Here is a 20,047-nt window from a genome sequence, read left to right on the forward strand (position 1 = left end):
ATCGTAATCATTTGGGTTTTGTACTATTCACGAAGTTTCGACAGATGAATCGATTGAAATTGGACTGCAACCGAAGAACCCTTAAACATGCTTAGGATAAAGCGAGTACACACACGATGAAAACCCGACTCTCATTGTAATGATAATAAAATAAAATAAAAATAATGTGTGTGACTACTTAGTTTTAAGACTACATTTAAATGAATGTATTTGAAATCTATAGATTTTTTTATAATTTTATTGTTAACAATGAAATATTAAATTCATGCCTTGTTTATTAATACAATAGAACATAAATTAGAATTAATTTCAAATACCTCAATTATTGAATAAATTCAAAATTTTCATAATTAAAACAAAACACTATATAAAAAGAAAAATAAATTGAATTTGTAGCTTATGTCTTGTTTTTCTTGCCATACATCTTGTCTCACATGATAAAAATGAAAGATTTAAAATAAGTTTATAATGGGCTGCAATAGCAACTTGATTAAATCATTTTCTTAAAGCAATGACGAATACGAAGTAGTTGCTATAGGGGCCCATTGTGCAGTCACGCAGATGCAGGCCCGGGCTCGTGACGTGATAGAATGGCATCAGAGCCGGTCACCGGCAAATAACATCGGGAAATAAATGCTATGCAGGGCAAAGTGCTAGTGCACGAGAACCACCTCTTGAACCTTTGAGACGAAGTGTTACATAATGAGAGTCACCTCTAGATTCTCGACGCTAGTGGATCGAAGGGTCATGCCGCGACGAGGACGTCGAGTTCTGAAGGAGTGATAATTGTGATACCATCTTGTCCCACATGATAAAAATGAATGATTTAAAATGAGTTTATAATGTGTTAGAGTAGACTTTTATAATAACTTTTAATCATTTTCATATAAAGATCTATTGTAAAGTCACGTAAACACATACTCCGAATCTAGACGTGACACATTCTAATCTAAAAAAAAAAATAGATTTCCAATCTATATTGAATTCAGTGTGTATGAAATCTATAGTTCCAAAAGCCTTCATTCATCTGATTTACACGTGTCACGGTCATTTTACCATCTCATGCACCCATCGAGGAAGACGCAACCCAACGCCACGTCGCCTTCTTTTCGAGCTTCTTCTCCTACAACGGGCCATAGCCCCTCTCTCATTCAAAATCTCCTCAAAACCCTCGCCCGTTCACTTCTCTCTCTCTCGCCACAACATGATTCTTCGTTCTTACGCCACCGACGCGCAGAACAAGTGTACGGAGTTGGCCTCCACCGTAGCTGCCGCGACGTCTCCGCCTCAGATTTCCGTCGCTTGCTCTGCCGTGGAGTCTTTTCTCGGGAAGCACAGCCCCGACCAACAGAGATGGTTTTTCTCCATCACTTTCCCGACCCTAATTTGCAGACTCTTTGGTTTTGATGATTCCTCGCCTCCTTCAGCTCCGAGGCGTCTCTTTACCAATGGGTGGATCGATATTACTGCGTTGGAAAATGATTCGGAGCTTACAGGTTAGATTATGCACACGCAAATCTTGTAATTCAGGCTCTAATTGATTTTGAACGCCTGTGTCGATGGGTTGCATTTCAGAAGCTTTCGGGATTTTATGACGTTTCTTCGTGGCTTTACCAGCTTAGTCGATGTAGGATTATGTACGAAGATCGGATTTATGGTGATAATTTGATATTGTTTCTAGTCTCAGCTGTTTTGTTTCTGGGACTGTAAGTAGTTTTGCATTGTAGTTATAGTCATTGCTATGCTTTTGTTTCTTTTTGGTTTGTTGTCTGGACATAGATAGACAGTCATGTAGTTATATTCATTTTATTTCTTCAGTAGTATGCAATTTTCTGTTATTTGTTTTGGACGTGTTTGTTGCATGTTCCTTCTCGTATTTCATATTGGTTATTGGGATTTTAAAAATATTTTGGGCGACTGATATGTTTTGTCCCTGTGTCCCCTGCTTTTTGTCTGCTTGCAGGTAAACTCTTGAACCTTCTATCACCAAATGGAGTGCTGTTGTCGGCAATCTATGAAGTGGACCGTTTGTCTCTTGTTAAGTATTATTTTCCAGTTGAACGTCTGCCAGAATGGGTTAGGTACATGCTTCAGAATGAACGAGATTATTTAGGTTTGGCTAACTTATGCCCATTGTTCGCGACTAGGGTCGTGGAAGATTCTCTTAAGATCAATTCATATCAGGTGCAATTAAATGTTTTTGAATACTTCTTGTTTTGGTTTGCTTATTCTCCTGTTTGTAGAGGAAATAGTGAGAGTTCAGAGGCTGTGAAGGTTCAGAGACCTAGGAAATTTAGGTTTGAGAACTGGTCTAATTCAATCCCTGGTCTTTCAAGTGCTAAACGTGGAACAGAAAAGAAGACCGAGTGTAATTTGTATGTACAGCTACTATACATCTATCTTAATTCATTTGTTCCGGTTGGAGATCTGAATGTGAATCAACCATATTATCGGTCCATACTTCGATATTCTACTGGTTATGATAATTCGGCAATCGAGCGGGCAGAATTTGTTGTTTATACATTCATCCATTTTTGGTTGGTTGATAACGACTTTTCACCCCTGCCTGTGGGTTTGTGCAAGTCATTTGGAATAACTTTTCCTTTTAACTCAGTTCTGGGTGAAACTCCACCTACTGCAGGACTTGCTGATGTGTTGAATGTTTTTGTCAAGTATTTGAATATAAATTCGATCCCAGCATCAAAACAGTCCGATCAGATTGATTATGTTGGCAGTCCTGGACGGAGGGTATCGGGTTTGGTTGATGTTGTCAAATCAAGTGATGCTGCACCTAGTTTACATTCCAATGGATCTTGGAACTTACTGATTCAGAGGCCGTTATACAGATTTATTTTGAGAACATTTCTATTTTGTCCGATGGGAACATCTATAAAGAATGCATCACAAGTATTTTCGCTTTGGGTTAATCACATGGAACCTTGGTCCATTAGTTTTGAAGGGTTTCCTGATCTTGATGAACTTTCCGGAATCTCACATAAAACAGCCAAAAGTGTCGCAAGAGTGACATCTCATGAATACTCATCTTCCTGGCAGGGATATGTATTGACCAACTACCTGTTTTACAGCTCCTTGGTCATGCATTTTATTGGATTTGCACACAAGTTCCTTCACACAGATACAGAAGCAGTAGTTCAGATGGTCGCAAAGGTCTATTTCCATCCAGAAACTTTTCAAGTTTCTTTTTTGTTTCATTTATTTGTCACTTTTATTCTGCATCAAAAAATCATAAGTTAACCATTTTATTTATTAATTTTTACTTTTCGAATGACTAACATGCAAAACAAGTCACCGATCAAACATCAAGAATATTTAATTGTATACAACTTAAGATTTTTCTCTTTCTTCTTTTCTGCACAATCCAAAAATCGAATCGTGACCATTGACTCTAAAATCTGGATTCTTCTTTTTTCCCTTCGTTTAGAAGATAAATTTTTTGTCGAACAAATACTTTTTTTGTATTCGATGCTTTCTCTTCCCTGTGTTGAGGTATTGTTCTATGTTGGATAGAGGTGCAGTAAATGGTATGTTAACATAAAGATGAATCATGGTTATATATTGGAATGGTATATTATACATTGCTGTTTAACGTTAAAAGAATTGGATGTAAGAGGAAGACTATTGCAATTTGTTGAATTCTAGATCTTGTTTACACCTTCTTGGTTTTAAACCTCACTAAGAGAATTCTGAAATATGAGAACTTTAGCAAAAGAACTTTGATAAATATATTTACTGGCTAACTCTTGGCAGTGTCGCTTAAATTTTGTCATTTAATTGGTAATCCTGTAATATGCTTCGTTTCACATGAAATTGGGAAGTTGATATTAATTTTGTTTTTTTTCTCGTTGGACAATTTTTGTGAGTGTGATTTCAAATCATGAGACACATTCAATCATGATGGATTACTTGGCAGGGATGTCTTTGGGAATAGGACATCACATATTTAGATCTAAAATACTGTCCTATGAAGGAACTAACATTGTAGCAAGAGATGATAAAATTATCTACTTAGTTATGCACTTATGCTTCGTTCTACAAATATATATAAGAAATGGTCTACCGCGAATAAGTTTGGTCCGGTGAGTTGATTCTTTGACTGTCGGAGTTTGCACAAGGACTTCAATGATTGAAAGTGCATACAGGAGATGGAAGCCTCAGAACATTAGTGGCACTATCTAACAATGTAGAACTTTTGCTAAAGGGAACGCTTGGTAAATAATAGTGGTTGCAATTTAAGGAGTAGTGCAGTTTTTCTTTCTTCCTCTTCCAAAAAAAAAAATGATACTATATGCATTATCTCAGGTAGTACAATTTTCCCGATTAACATTTTTTTGCATGAAATTTTTTTGCAGGTTATTAACATATTAACCTCGTCTAATGAGCTGATGGATCTCCTAAAAAACGTAGATACCGTTTACCGTTCAAAAGTTACAGAATCATCTAAATCGATGCTTAATATGTTAAACAGATTTGTTCCCACAATTCGCCAGCAGTTGCAGGTTTGTCTTTTTTTACCTAAATGTTAGTTCTGAAGATCACGTCTATTATTGGGGGAAATATGTTGTATATTATGTCCTTGATGTCTTACTTTTTTACTTCCAATTTTTCTGCATTAGTAAACGAACGATCAGTTATCATTTTTCTTTGTATGTTTGCTCTATGTTATGAGTTCCAAGTCGCCATTGCGGCTGCTCAGGGACTGCATTATAGCAGTTCAAATTTTTGCTACTCTTCTAATACACATGCCAAGGCATCATGGACATGTCTTGACGTGAATCTTTGTACGAACGAATAGCAAACACGATTAAAATCAAATCGCGCCCTCAATTCACTGACGAACAAAGAATCGTTGTTGTCCCGATCTTTTGAATCAAGTGTGTGTGTTGTGATTTTCACCTCTAAACTATGAAAAGTCTAGCAACAAATAATCACGAGATAAACAACCGAGATTATAACGAACCTTCGAAGAACAAGTCGACGACAATCCGCACAAGCACGATCGACAAACGCCACAAAGTTAAAAACTTTGATAAGTTTGATTTTTGAATAACAAAGCGAATCTTTGAAAAGTTTGAGAGAAAACTCTAAACTTTGATAAAATATCAAATAATGAATCTGAAAAGTTCTAAGTTTACATGGTATTCTAGCTTATATATAGAAAACAAAACCCTAAATATAGAAAATTGCATAATTAAAGATAACAAATCAATAATTAATTTAGAATTTAATTAAACTAAGGAAACTAGAATTCTCCTCGCAGCAGTCGCGCCCGGGCGGTAGGATATTACCGCTCGAGCGCCAGGTCTTCTGGCTTGTTCCCGCTCGGGCGGTAGAATTTGACCGCTCGAGCGCCGAGGGTTCTGGAAATTTTGCTTCCTCCAATTCATCCTCTACTTGATTGTGATGCAACCCGAACCCCTCGAGCCTTGTTTCCAACCCTTCATTGGCTGGATGAAGGGCAACATTCAACATCTTCAAGCGTCCTCTCGGGATTGGTTCTTGAAACGCATAGTGGCTGGCTAGATTCATATCATGTCTCATTGCCAGATTCAAATGATTTCAGAAGTGTATTCGTTAGGATCAAGGGAACCATTTTCAGACATGTTTCATTGTCAGATTCAAACATTCTGTATTCAGTAGGATTATCGGAGCCTTGTTAGTCTATATCTGTATTCTTGACATAGAAAACCTACTTTTATTATGTGTACATCAGTATTATAGCCTTTATAATTTGCTGGTTTTGGAGACACATTTAGGATTGGGAGTATGGCCTATGCGAGAGCAATACAGATGGATCCTTTTTACATGAGAATTGGAACAAAGATCTACAACTGTTTGCTAATGATGAAGACGGTGGAAATCATTTGCTTCAGGTTTAAACTATAGCAGTTCTACCTCCACCCCACCCCCACCCCCTCCACCAACACACACACACCATGTGCTTTAGTCACATTGTGTTTACTCGTGAGTTGTTTTTCCCAGCTCTTTCTGTTGCGTGCGGAGGCTGAGCTGCAATCACTTTCTGGAAACAATGTCGTTCAGAATCTACAGAATCTCAACTCATTGAAAGCCCAAGTAAACCAGTTATTTGGAGGCCCAATTACAAAGCCATCATCTGGAGCATTGGAGTTCAGACATTGTCATCAGTCATACCATGAAATCTTTAAGCCGAGAGGTTCTGGTAACCTAATGGGGGATGAGATTAGATACAAGGGTGACTCAATGAAACGGCCCATCTCTGATGATGAGATTGCATGGTTTGCAAAGTTACTTATCAATTTATCGAGTTGGATGAACGAGTGTTTTGGGCTAAACCAGGTTCACTGCACTCAAGGAGGTCACGGTTGGTCGTACGTGGAGGTGCCAAGTGGCCTAAGAAACGTGTGTGGACCTAAGGAAACAGTGAAAGTGGTATCATTTTCTCTTCTTTCTTGGATTATGTGGTTGGGGGAATCTGGGGTGCAATTCATGAGGAACCATCGTTTAAGGATAAATCTCCGGGTGCTAGCTTCGAAAAAGGTTGTGGGGATGGTGCTTATTTTTGCTGTATTTAATCTTATAAAGAAAGCGGTTGCTTTGTAGATATATATATTTGTGTATATAATTGCTTACTCTATGGTAATGAAATTTTGAAGAAACAGAGTATGATATTACACAGAGAAGTCGGTGTTGCCTAATTTTTTATTTATTTATTATTTATTATTTTTTACATTTATTGTTGAAAAGGAAATTACCTTATCTTTTCAGTTGATAAAATCATATTTTTATGTCCTTGCAAGAAAAACGTTTTTACCCTGAAAACGTGAGATTTTCAAATCCTAGCATATAAATTAATAAATATTTCAAGACCATGGTTTTTTCCCAGGGCCAGCTAGGAGGTATTTTTATGTAGAAATTAGTCTTGCAGTAAATTTATTTAAACTCAACTGAGGGACTGTTGCCCATAGAGAGTTGACTACATATGATCCCAAGTCATCATTTTGATACAAAGGCGTCAACGAAATTGTCAGATCTGTCTACACTTAAATTGAAGTTTTTTTGGACTCTATTAAAGTTGAGCAAAGGAGACCGACACAATTTGGCCTTCAGTTAAATAGCTATATTGCCCTTCACTTTTTTTTTTTTACCCTTTTATTGGTTGGTACAAAGTATAATTACCAACTTTTTTCTGCTAAAAATCGATTTAACTAAAAAACATCAATAAAAAAGTTCTTTCAAATGGGAAGGAAAACCATAACTATTTAATACAATATTTACGAACAACATACTTCATGTTTGACACATAAAGCAAGAGCCGTAGTTTCTCTCGGATTTCGCTGAATACGTACATTTGCTTCGCGGGAGATGCTCTAGATTGGCTTGACTGCACGTTTGTGATTACTTGAACATAAAATTAAAGTAATGCATGTCAAATGAATGCTTATTCCATGACTTCATCAATCGTGACAAATTGCCCTTTCTCAATTGACAATTGTGCCGCAACTCCTATGGCTACAGAAACCAATCCATCATGCAAATCTACATCAAGAGGCTGCTCCCCTTTTGCTCTCACTGCTGATAAAAACTGCAGATGTTCCAGATAGCTAGAGCCATGATGCAGCCCATTGTATCTGATGAGCAGTAAACAGAGGATGAGATGTGCACAATGTTATTGTTTTGACTGCTGTTATACAGCAACTACAGAGGAAAATCACTCCAAGTCATCTTTGAATTTTTGCAAGTGAAACCCGTTAGACGAAAACAAAATCGTGCCACATTAAACACTGAGTACTTACATTTTGGTCCAAATACACAATCTTGAGAAATTAACCAAAAATTGACCATGATATTTAAACCAATTTGTGTCTAAATTAGCTATAATGTGAATTTTAGGCTAAGAAGTTATACGGTTTAAATTTGAGAGACTAATGATTCTAAAAAAGTGAAAGTGTGAGGAAGAGTCAAAACCAAGTTTCAAGTTTTACAAGGTTAAACGAGTTTAGTACGAGGTTAAACCTAAAAAAATGTTACAAATTCTTATTAAAATTTTAATTACCTCATACCAATAATTAGGTTAAATAAGACATGTAAAATAAATTTAAGATTAACGCACAAATGATCAAATTTTAAAAAACACAAAAATCTCAAATCTATAATTTTTAGCACAAGAGAGCCTGTGGGTTTCTTCTGTTTTGAAGATCATTGATTTTTTTAAAGACTTTTTAATTATGAAAATTGAAAGGTTTTTAATTTTTTAAAAAGTAAATATAAAGTTCGGAACAAAAAACTCGTTTAATCCTGATTAAAGTCGTTTAATGACGCGTCGAATCGATTTCCTTACGTTTCAAGTCTAATCTCGTATGATCTGCGTTTAATCTCTTTTTTAAACACAATGGGACAGTTTGTTCCCAAGGGTAATATTTGTATCACACCTGCAAACCATCAAAGACAATTCAGGTGGTTTGTTAACTAGAAATAAGAATGACTCACTTTATACGTTCATCCTCGGCTTTTAATACCTTAACACCGTCCCTCCCTTCAACTCGACTGCCCCAACGAACAATGCTCTCAGGAACAAATGCCTCACCCTGTTGAGTGACTAATTAACTTTAAGAAGCTGCTATAGTTGAGAAATGAAAGAACTGACCGTAGCAATTTCATGCAGCCAATGATCATGTGTTGCCGCTATTTATGGGTAAGTGCATGATGTGTGCATTATGTTTGTGTACAGACATATGCTGTGGACGGAGAACAAAGTATTACTTTCCCGATGTCACCAACAACAGATATCTCTTGTTCATTTTTGCTGCCTTCAGCAAACATACAAAGATCGAGCATGCCCCGGGAACCGTTCTCGAATTCAACAATGACATATGCGTTATCAATTATATCAGGCACCTGCCGATACCAGAAAGTGACACTTAAAGTGAAAAGAGTCATCATGTACTCCAAATTAGAAACAAAAAGAAATCTAGAGCACAATAATATGTAATAAAGCCTTTAATTAATGCCATTAATCGCTTGTATTGGTGTTACAAGTTAGAAAGCAATTATCGTAAGTGTTGAGATTTCCGAGAAAAAAGAAAAAACCTTGCCATCATAAATTTCATCTTTATGATTTACGTCAATGGATCCAGAAGCCATGACTCGAACAGGATTAGAACCAGCAAAGAGCCTCATGAGATCAAAGAAGTGGCAGCATTTCTCCACCAGGGTACCACCAGAGTTACAGTTGAATCGATTCCAATTGTTGACCTGCAAAAGCAAAGGTCAAGAATACTACTCAGCGCAAAGCAACTTAGGTATGAGTGGCCAATCATACCTTAACTAGAAATGGAAATCGATGTTCCCGGATAGCCACCATCTTGACTTGTCCCAGAATTCCACTTCGTACTATGTCTATCAGTTTAGCAACTGGTGGCATGTATCTGTATTCTAGGCCAACTTGTATTATCACACCTGGTCTACTCTTAGCAGCATCCAAGACCTGAAAACATGATTCTGTAGACATGGAAGGTACATACAAGGCCACACAAACTGGACGTCAGCAAAATGTAAAAGGTGACACAAGAATATTTCCCTCCATCTGTTCATTGTCAGTGGACGTAGAAAGTATTTAAGCCTGAAGCATCAGCCAGGTGCATCATTACCAACTCGGTGGAGAAGCTCAGCCAAATGAAAAAGATTTCTTGTACTGGTTCTGGTTCATGGGTTCATAGCTATTGACATCATTATTGACCAACAAGGATGGAATGTGTTTGCAACTCAGATTAGCATTTAGTTCACTTCAATCACGATTTATCTTTTCACAATTCAAGGTTTGTGGCTTAACATAGTTGCAGAACATAATGAGTATCAGTCAACCACAGAAAATAATACCACAAAATTCCCATTTGATAATATCATAGCATGAAATATTCGGCATTAACAGTATCACGGAAACCCCCCAGTCATTAGTGATAAACAGGTCATTCTATCTATATCCATGTGGAGGGGATATCGATATACCATCATCTCTATACTCACAAATTACCGAATATACTAACTCTACATAATAATAGGAAAACCACAACGAATACTATGGTTTAACAAGATAGCAGTCACGAAAAACTTATGTTGCCGTCTCACCCCAAAGTACTCAGTTTCTATACAAAGCACACGCACACACATTGCATTCTACTTTTTCTACGTGACATGTTTTGGTCAACCATTCTCCAAACTTCATAAAAAATTTTCCCTCCAACAAATAACATTCACTAAAAGGAGAGCCATACTACTATGACTAAGGTCAGTTGATTGCAATGAAGAATTTAGACTTGTACTTGGAACTAGTGAAACAACCAAAACACTGTTGTGTTTGTTCCTCACCTTCCTGCAGTCGGCAACAGTTGTGCAGAGAGGCTTCTCGACCAACACATGATGGGGTTTCGAGTATTCGATGATATCCATCAAGATTTCACAGTGAGTCATGTTCGGAGTTGAAACAACCAATACATCACACAACCCACTATCCAGAAGCTCCTTGTGGCTCGGAAAAACCTTCAAATTCACACATAAAAAGCACCATCATTTTGGGTATCATTAGATGATACAATTAAAATCAAACAAACAAAGAAAACCTGAAGAGGCCAGTTAAATGATCGTCCAAGACTCAGGGCTTCTTGCTGAGAAGGCAAATGAGGATCAGCTATGGCAACCACAGCAACCCCTTCAGGCTTGAGATGATAAAGATTAATGAGATGCTCTCTCCCCATCATTCCAACGCCGATTATACCATAATTTATCACTCTGTCAGCCATAACAGACCTCCAATTTGCTGTGGACAACTATTTCAGCTCCAACTGCAAAGGAAATGAAGCACCTTTGATTGAGATTCCATTTATTTGTTTATTTAATTTAAAAGCTAAGACGGGTTTTTAATTTAAAAAAAAAACAAATTAAGAAAAAAGGCCGGGCCCGGAATATTTTAATTTCGAGGGCCGGGCTTTCCTAGGTTTGAGTATTATTTTTTAAAATATTTTGATAATATAATTATTTTGTATATTAATTAAATAAAAAAACTTATTAATATTGATAAAATATCTCAATAAATAATACCAATAATTTTAAAATAATAATTTCAAAATATGGTATAATTTTTTTACTAACCCGAAATGGCCAGTAGTACCCAATTACTTCAAAAATTAGGCTTGAGTAATCAATTAGTCAGACTTTTAAAAAAAAAAAGACATATAAATCAGTTTATTCAATCTGACTTTTATTTTATTTTTTATAAAATATCTGTAAAATTGAGTTTCTAAATAAAATTTGAAATTTTTATATTTTATTAGAGTTTTACAATAAAACTCGAATATTTTTAGTTTTTCTGAAAATTAAATATCATTTTTTAACTAAATCAAAAATTGGAAAAAAATTTCATAAAAAACCAAACATATCGAAATAAAATGTACTATTCTTCATTTTAAAAAAAAATTATTATTTCAGTGTGTATTCGAGTTAATCTAATTTTTATAGAATTTTTTTAAAAAATATATGAATCTAATAAATATTGAAATTAATAAAATAGTTGGGGCCGGGTTTTGAATCCCGGGACCTTAGATCTTTAGCAATTAAAAGCAGCTGCCAGGGTTTCAAACACGGTCTAGCTATTAACTTATTCTCACATTAATTTTCAACCGACAATATAAATTTGCACAACATGATCATTGGACAAAAAATTCAAGTTTTCTAGTAACTGCAAATATAAGACATGAACTCGGTTTATTTCATCCTCCTACCCATGTGGGACATTGTTCCAATGATAGGATGGATGGTCAAGATTTGTCCATGCATATATATGACCCACTTTTTTTTTTTGAAATTGTATATGTGGCAAGATCTTACCCATTGAAATGAAGTGAGGATAGTACCCACATAGGTAGGATCTCATCAACCCATGAACTCAATCAGATTAAAAAAAAAAAATTTCTCGAGGTGCTTACTGCATCCATTTTAATTTAAATTTATATACATGCACTGATACACACAGCTAGTCACACTCATGTATAATATATATGCTTGTTTGTTTGGTACTTCTTTGTCTCAATTATATAGTTCGCGTTCCATTTTTCGTCTATCCCAAATATATATCTACTCCACCTTCCACATTTATAAAGTTTTTTTTATGTGTATAATTGTATTCAACTTTCATTGTTTCTAAGTATAATTTGTTTTCTCATTATTATTAAATAAGGTTATTTTAAGAAATTTTGTCTGCATAGTTTATTTTCTCCATGGTATCCTTAATATATGTAAAAAAATATATATAACTTAGATGAAGACATTATTATTTTTGCATACTAAAAGTTTGTATTCTAGAAAAACGAAAGAGACAATACATGGATGCTCTAGCTAGCTAGCTAGGTCCAGGACAAATTAAAGTTAAGTATGATCCTTAATCGGTTAATTATATGAATTCCCTTGCTTGTATTTCCTAAAAAGCTCTTCAGTTTTGGCATTCCTAAACGCAAAACATCCCATCAGATAAACCGAAACCAATCCCACAAAAGTTATGAGCAGTATGATATCTGCTCTTCTCCATTCTTTCTTGAGATTGGCCAACAATCCAGCTTTGCATGAATTGCAGGAATAACAAAGTTGGGTTTGATCATTGCTCCACTGCAAGCAGTCCATATCTGCTGCTATACTTATGGGACTGATCCAATATGTGGGATTCACGAATGTGTATCCGCATTCCGTAGGTGGTTTGCAGCATCCAGACTACGTACAGAAACCATCAAACAAGAGTTGGTTACACTTCTTTCGACATACGAAATTTCAAGAAATATTCAACGGCAAAAGGGGGGCTATGGGAGTTTTCGAAGAGCATTTATGTTACCAACATGCTTAGATTCAAACATAAATCCATTGAAAAAAAGATGTTATCTTAGAATATCGCTTTGAAAAGATTTTGATATTACCTGCAAAGGAGTTATATGTGCATCGAAGAAATCTTGAGCCATTCTGTAACTCTGGTTCAACTCGGCACACATGCTGGATGAGCTGAGACAACTTCTGATCCTTTCCCATTTGAAAGAACTTCTAACCCTTCGTTGGAGCCAACCCGAATAGTCGTCGAGGCTGTATTCTAAGTAAGCTCGACTCGGGACAAGATGGCCCGACCCTTTTAATGTTACCATGTAAATGAAAACAACTAAGCATGCAAGTAATATTATGAGGATAATCATGGCTACCAAGTAGACTATTAGCAGCCATGGAACTCTCCAAAACCCTCCTACAAAACCAGCGAGTGCAACGACTAGGACGAGAATTCCGAGGACGATGACCGGCCATTGTAGAATCTTTACACAAGAGTTGTCTGGTTCAGTTGCCAGCCAAATTCCTGCTCCGATGATAGGTATTGAAAGAAGCATTGCAATGAAGTTTATGGCTCCAATCACATTATTACTTAATGCCATAGAAATTTTAGAGAAAGAGCTGTTTAATTCAAAGTTGGAGATGGAAATAAAACAACTATTCGAATATGTTCATTAATTTGAAAATGTTCCGCTTGAAAGCTACTAAAGCAATGATTATTATATTTAAATCAAAGTTTTTTTATAATTTTTTTGGCCCAAGAAGTTCCGTGATTTTAGTATATTAACTTTTTCAGAGGGTGGTGGATAACAGGATGTAAAGCATGCAAAGGCGAAGAAGGAATTATTTGCAAGGAAAAAAAATTCTTGTCGTCACATGCATCGGATTCTTTAGTTTGTGTTTTGAAGTCAAAAAAGCGATTTTCCTTGATGGAAGGGTTTGTAGTCAAAATTTGATTTGTCTTGATATATGGGAGGGTTTGTCTTGTTTGCATAAATTCTCATCAAATCAAATTATGATTATTATCTCTACATTTTTATATAAGATATCTCTCTATTGAAACATTAGTGAAATCAATTATTTATGTGCGTTGTGCGATGATTTGGAATTTATCATAATCGATGGACCACATTCACACAAAAATGCATCTTAAAGATAGATTTTGTGATGCAGTGAAAATTTGAGATATGAAACTAGAACAGTGTATCTATCTAAACAGTGAGACAGAACAACACTTTGCCACTGGGGTAAAAAGTATCTAAACACCTTGCTGTGTAACAATTTCATATGAGCCTTGTTCTTGAATCCATGGCTTTGCAATTAAATGGAAAACAATAAGTTAAATAAAACTGTCAAATGAGCTAACAATACTTAATTTTGCTTTCCCTTTCCAGTTTTCACAAATATCAACTCAGGGATTCCCCGATTTCTTGAAGACAACTGTTGGAAACACTTCGTCTTCGACTAGACAGCTTGAAAAGAATGATTCAGCTCACACTGCATCTCAATTGATGCTCGATATTAGGCTAATCAAGCTAAAATATCTGCAACTTTGGTAGGTGAGTGGTGCTTATGATATGTAAAATGATAAAATTAGATAACCATGCGAGTGAAATGTAAAGGGTGTGAGATCTAATGATTGGATTATCTTTTTAGTTTTCCATCAGCGAAGTCAAGCAGTATGTTCTCCCTATGCTCTTGTAAACTGATCTTTCCTTCATTGGAAAATGCTGCTCACAGAACAGTCATCATGAACTCTCCATATTGTTTCACCCAAAATATTAGCGACCGACAGGACAGTCAGCTGTGGGAAATATTCTTCTCCATTACTGGAACAGTATTTGTAATAATGACCTCTTGGAATAGGCCACTAGACAGCCTCTCGACCGCAGGTGGGCTGTAAAAAACATCTATACATCAATAAAGCAGAAGCTTCGCATGTACAAGAAGCATGCACATGGTGTGACCATTGAATACAGCTCTTTCTTTCAGCAAAAAAAAGTCAAGATATATTAAAGATACAAAGGATTTTGTCACTGCCATGACATAGAAAAATAGTTCAGGCTCCCTTCTTTGTTTTATCATATAGTCCCTGCTTTCTGTAAGATGCATGCCCCATTGTATTTTATTACAGGTATCAATAAAGCCGTTAAATTTATGCCTACTCCGCAAACAAGGCAGGAGTGGCATTGATGCCAATAAACAGAATTAAGTTGGATAAATGAATTCCATTATATTGTACCATTGCTTCAACATGTGATACTCTTCAAGTTAACTACTACCTTTCACAATTACAAATATCTATCCCCTAATAGTTATTGTAATCGATCCTGACACTCCTGATAAATTCTTTCTTTCGCATCGTATGCAAGAAAAAGTAGCATAACTAATGGCGCCCAGTCACTTTTTGGAGTGTAAAATTCGGCATCATAGACTTTAATGACCAAACACAAAATCCTTCAAACTCTATGATTGCATTATTTTACAAGATGTGGTGCTTAGCTGACCACGTTACGGCTTTCCTATCATAACAAGACTAGTAGACTAACAATACCGAAGCATGTTCTTATGTTACTTAGTAATTGGAAAACAAGAGAATATCTTAATTTCCATAAAAAACCGAAAATATGATAAATCAAGAGTGAGTTTCACTAGTCATCATGTTAGGACAATGCAATAATATTTCCCACTGTAAGCATGTAAAACTGAAGTCACTAATAGAGTTTGTCGATTGCAATGCATAACCATTTGATGGTCAATTGTAAAAGCTATGCATTTGAAAATTAGATTGAAAGATATCCAATTCTTTCAGTCACATGGTACATGTATACGATTTTGAAAAATATGCACAACAAATAGAGTAATACCAATTGATGGTTAATTGAACTTAACTTGCATAAATATTCAAGCAAATTGAATTGAAAATTTTATACTTGAATACCACTAGTATATGACTGCACGTCAGACAAATATATACATAACAAAAAATGCTGAGACAATTTGTTCAATAGTATATGAAAGTGTTACAAAAAAAAAGCAGCTAGCACATAGAAGTTTGTTCTGGTTAATCGGCAAAGGATTGACTCTAATAGTCACCTGAAAACAGCATGAGAGCTGCATGCATATACTTCCCTAGCACCTTCCTCATGGAGCAAAGCTGCACCTTTGGCAATAGTTCCTAAGAGCCAACAGATATGTCAGCATTTGAAGGTTTAAATGAAAGAAAAAAATCGGCATTCAGCTTCTAATTGATCCTCATCGATTTCAAATTATTAACTGGCAGACAAAGCTTTGCAAGCTCTTAGTAAGATTGTTGTAATGACGCATGATGATTCATAAATTATTTTCTTGAATGCAATTTTCAAGATTAGAAATATGAGAATGCGATATTGGAGTTCAATCTCACACCATTTTCAAAGAAAGAATACCATAATGTAATTATATAAGCTTTTTACTTACCTGCTGTGTCAATCATATCATCCACCATAACTGCAACTTTTCCTTTAACATCACCTATCAAATTCATTACCTGCAAATAGCTATGGACGTTGTTTAACATGATACTAAAACTTTAAACAAGAAAGATAAGTTAGTATTTCGGCTAGTCGGTTTGTAGCAGATAGATTTGATAAATAATCATTTCTAACAGCCAATAGGACCAAAATGGATCCTTGTATGTTAACTGGTGGAAACTGTAGGGCTTGCAGATCGTCTTAAAAATATAAATACTGTCTATAAGTATAAGACGCCATATGATTACCATTTGCATGCATAAAGACCACCAAAGAGTGATTATGAGTTTTCTTGAATGCTATAATATTAATACCAGGGTTTAGCTAGTTCGGTAACACATAAACTGATCTAATGCAGCATTCAAGCAAATCGTAATCTAAGGCAGCATTCAAGCAAATCGTAACTCAAGTAATACTTGTAAAAATTAATGCAACGCTAAAAATCGCGACATTAACTCTGGTCGACACATTTCATACATTTTAATCTTACATAGTTTGGCATAACATCTTTTAGCCTTCAAAATTCACCTGGCTCATAAATAAGAGGTCAAATGAGAGAAGATGGAATTTATTACCTGTTTGTCGCACATAAATTATCAACTCAATAAATTGTAGAACAATAGGTTAGCACAAAACTACCTCGGCAATGTTATGACCCTGACGCCTTTTATCCACAATGGCTAGAGGTGCATCAGATAGTTTCTTGGCGAAAGCTCGAGCTCTTGCAACTCCTCCGACATCTGGAGAGACCACTACCAAGTCATTGGAACATATTTTCTTGCTCGCAAGATAATCGAGGATGACAGGCTTTTGCAGTGAAAAAAGAGTTAAAACAGTGACTAATTAATAGGAAAAAAAAACTAGAGAACAGCAACTTTATGCGATTACCTGACAATAAACATGGTCCACTGGAATATCAAAGTAACCCATGGACTGGCCAGAGTGGAGATCACAAGCAAGTACACGATCTGCACCTGCCTCTGTGATTAGGTTGGCCACTAGCTTGGCAGCAATAGATTCACGTCCTTGGGTCTAGTGATAGAAAAACAAAACAATTTCACAGGCTGAAATAGAGTGCAGCTGAAAATGGTGAATTCATATCATCACTCTAGAGCTAGATACTTGTTAAATCATCCGTTGTCAAATTCATCAAGCATGTGTGCATCATTAAGAACTCATCTAGCTAGTAAAACATATGTTGAACTTGCCTTTCTATCAGCTCTAGCATATCCAAAGTACGGAATCACTGCGGTAATATTTTTGGCTGAAGCCCTTCGGCAAGCATCTATCATTACCAAAAGCTCCATAAAATTTTCGTTGGCTGGAGGACAGGTGGGTTGGACCAAGTACACATCACATCCTCGTACACTCTCTTGCAGTTGAACATAAATTTCTCCATCAGCAAACCGCTTGACATGGACTTTTCCAAGATCGAGGCCCATATACCAAGCAATTTCCTAAGAGACAAAAATCCTCTATATCAATAAATATATGAGTAAAACAGTGAGAATGCAAGACATTGCAGAAGCAGAGAAAGTATTAATCTGATTGCCCAAAACAACTACAGAGATCAAGGCATGGACCAGCTTATTATAAAGGCTATAAAGTATAAACTGCCCAACACAAGCAAGATGAACACTTGAATGGCTTGAAGAGTCTGCAACAAATGCTGCCTGATCAAATAGCAAAAAGAGGATGATGGTCCTTGTTTGATTGTGAAGGCATTTGTGTTGTAGTCTCCAAACAGAGGACTTTTGGCAGGGGTAAATGCCTAAAATGGTTGAATATTGGAGTAACCTTGGCAATAATAATGAAAAACATGTATGGAGGGTGGACAAATGGATACAGCTGCAGAGATCAAGAAATGAAAGGGATCCATAGCCACCTATAGCTAAAGAGCAAGAAGAGCACCTGTATAGCTTCACTTTGTAACTGAAAGGCAATAAACATGATAAATGTAGTTAATAGAAGTTGTTTGGTTTGACTTGCTCCCAGCAGAAATTTTCCCCTATTCTTCCCAACCTTTCTCGATTCTGCTTTGTTCTTCTTTGTTACCATGGAATCGCGATAAATACAAATTATCTCATATATAATCTTATTGTTTCTCAAAAAAATAATCCCAAATACGTATATCAACATTGGATGAATATCGACGCCAATAAACTGAGCCTGCTAATTCAATTCAATCAAGTAAAATCTTGTGACCAACTTAAATTGGAACCATATGGCCAAGCCCACATGTTGATAAGAGGAACACTGTGTAGTTCAACGCTATCAAATGGAATCTAGAAGACTAGTGATGTAAGGAAGCAAAAAAATCCAATATGATCTCCATAGACACTGCAACTCACCTGAGAAAGTGCAGAATTGGCGGTGCCAGAGAATATTTTGAGCCTGGTATTACCGCTGTTTCTGTTCATTGCTTTCTCCAGGCGCTTCGATTGCAAGAACTTTGGAAGCATATTATCGTTGAGAACCGGAAAACATGGCTTTCCATTCACTGGCTCCATCTGTTCGCATCTCTAATTATACCAAAAAACAAAGCACAAGCATAAAAATCCCATGCTCTGCTTTCTGTCCATTCGGGAAAAGGAAATTGAAATTTCATTTCTTGTTCGGTCAAAACCAGAATTCTTCTCCAAAAAAACAGAAACTTGAAAATTTTACTTTCGGCGACAAAATCAGGACCATGGACTGTTCAATTAACATGAAAACAGACTACATATTTCGTGAATAAATATAAAAAAAGGATCAATCATCGTGAGAAGAACAAATATAAGAGGCTTCGGACGTACGACGGCGTTAGGGGAAACCATTCGTTGGGAAATGCAGCTCGGGTGGGTAAGGGAGCCACGAGAGAACGAACAGGAAGCTGAAGATGGAGAAGGTGCTCGAAATACCAACGACGCCATGCTTACGACGGCGTATGCTGGCTCTCCCTCAGTGTGGAAACTTTGGTTGTAGTTTGGGATTTGGATTGCTTGGGTGAAGGGCTCTCTTTCGTCAACAGCCAACAGGTGGCTTTTCCAGGATGATGTCTAGCTTTTCATTGCTCGCTTGTTCTTTTTTCTTTTGTTTGGCTGGAGTTTGTTAAATTAGGTCTCAAATCTAAATTTGGAAATTTTGTTTCATATAATTTATCGAGTCAAATCGATATTACCATGGACAAAAATTTATGTTAGACGATCTCACGGATCGTATTTTGTGAGACAAATCTTTTATTTGGGTCATCCATGAAAAAAATATTACTTTTTATTGTGAATATCGGTAGGGTTAACCCGTCTCACAGATAAATATTCGTGAGACCGTCTCATGAGTAGGTCTTTTGTCGACGTTCTCACGAATCTTTATCTGTGAGACGGGTTAACCCTACCGATATTCACAATAAAAAGTAATACTCTTAGCATAAAAAATAATATTTTTTCATGGATGATCCAAATAAGATATCTGTCTCCCAAAATACGACCCGTGAGACCGTCTCACACAAATTTTTGTGTATTACGATTTATAAATTATCGTACATTTGTTTTTTATTTATTCTTTCATAGATCGTTTTTCCACAATTATTTTATTTTTTTCCGTTTTTATAAAAACAAATCTTACTTTCAGGGATCTGAAAATTTTCTAATTAAAATATTTATCTTAAAATAAAAAAATGTTATAGATTGGTTATTTAAACAAAT

The 20,047-nt window shown here is 36.0% G+C and overlaps 3 protein-coding genes and 1 pseudogene across 3 annotated transcripts; 1 reads left to right on the forward strand and 3 right to left on the reverse strand.

The window, feature by feature from the left end:
- The first annotated feature begins 1,044 nt into the window (after positions 1-1,044).
- On the forward strand, positions 1,045-6,680 carry LOC142542784 (uncharacterized). Its single transcript, XM_075649610.1, has 5 exons — positions 1,045-1,496; positions 1,964-3,168; positions 4,371-4,517; positions 5,775-5,891; positions 6,001-6,680. The coding sequence occupies exons 1-5, from the start codon at positions 1,205-1,207 to the stop codon at positions 6,598-6,600; spliced, it is 2,361 nt and encodes a 786-aa protein (XP_075505725.1). The 5' UTR covers positions 1,045-1,204; the 3' UTR covers positions 6,601-6,680.
- Positions 6,681-7,245: 565 nt separating this feature from the next.
- LOC142542785 (uncharacterized) lies at positions 7,246-10,884 on the reverse strand. The gene is made up of 7 exons (XM_075649612.1): positions 10,617-10,884; positions 10,366-10,536; positions 9,320-9,484; positions 9,088-9,252; positions 8,761-8,895; positions 8,488-8,585; positions 7,246-7,628 (listed from the first exon to the last, which is right to left on the reverse strand). The coding sequence occupies exons 1-7, from the start codon at positions 10,794-10,796 to the stop codon at positions 7,439-7,441; spliced, it is 1,104 nt and encodes a 367-aa protein (XP_075505727.1). The 5' UTR covers positions 10,797-10,884; the 3' UTR covers positions 7,246-7,438.
- A 1,431-nt stretch (positions 10,885-12,315) lies between these two features.
- LOC142541484 (protein TORNADO 2-like) lies at positions 12,316-13,569 on the reverse strand. The gene is made up of 2 exons (XM_075648014.1): positions 12,957-13,569; positions 12,316-12,756 (listed from the first exon to the last, which is right to left on the reverse strand). Exons 1-2 carry the CDS (start codon positions 13,452-13,454, stop codon positions 12,439-12,441), a joined length of 816 nt encoding a protein of 271 aa, XP_075504129.1. The 5' UTR covers positions 13,455-13,569; the 3' UTR covers positions 12,316-12,438.
- Positions 13,570-14,100: 531 nt separating this feature from the next.
- Positions 14,101-19,472, reverse strand: LOC142542786 (ribose-phosphate pyrophosphokinase 1-like; annotated as a pseudogene).
- Between the last annotated feature and the right edge of the window lie 575 nt (positions 19,473-20,047).

The sequence above is a fragment of the Primulina tabacum genome, chromosome 4 (genome assembly GCF_025594145.1).
Source record: "Primulina tabacum isolate GXHZ01 chromosome 4, ASM2559414v2, whole genome shotgun sequence".
NCBI classification, from domain to species: domain Eukaryota; kingdom Viridiplantae; phylum Streptophyta; class Magnoliopsida; order Lamiales; family Gesneriaceae; genus Primulina; species Primulina tabacum.

Coding starts and splice junctions, on each gene's coding strand:
- LOC142542785 (XM_075649612.1), bottom strand. CDS start 10,796: ATGGCTGACAGAGTGATAAATTATGGTATAATCGGCGTTGGAATGATG. Junction 9,485..10,365: donor CTGTTGCCGACTGCAGGAAG/GTGAGGAACAAA, acceptor TCATGTTTTCAG/GTCTTGGATGCTGCTAAGAG. Junction 7,629..8,487: donor GCCGAGGATGAACGTATAAA/GTGAGTCATTCT, acceptor ACTGCTCATCAG/ATACAATGGGCTGCATCATG.
- LOC142541484 (XM_075648014.1), bottom strand. CDS start 13,454: ATGGCATTAAGTAATAATGTGATTGGAGCCATAAACTTCATTGCAATG. Junction 12,757..12,956: donor CACATATAACTCCTTTGCAG/GTAATATCAAAA, acceptor TTCTGTACGTAG/TCTGGATGCTGCAAACCACC.
- LOC142542784 (XM_075649610.1), top strand. CDS start 1,205: ATGATTCTTCGTTCTTACGCCACCGACGCGCAGAACAAGTGTACGGAG. Junction 3,169..4,370: donor TAGTTCAGATGGTCGCAAAG/GTCTATTTCCAT, acceptor ATTTTTTTGCAG/GTTATTAACATATTAACCTC. Junction 4,518..5,774: donor CAATTCGCCAGCAGTTGCAG/GTTTGTCTTTTT, acceptor AGACACATTTAG/GATTGGGAGTATGGCCTATG.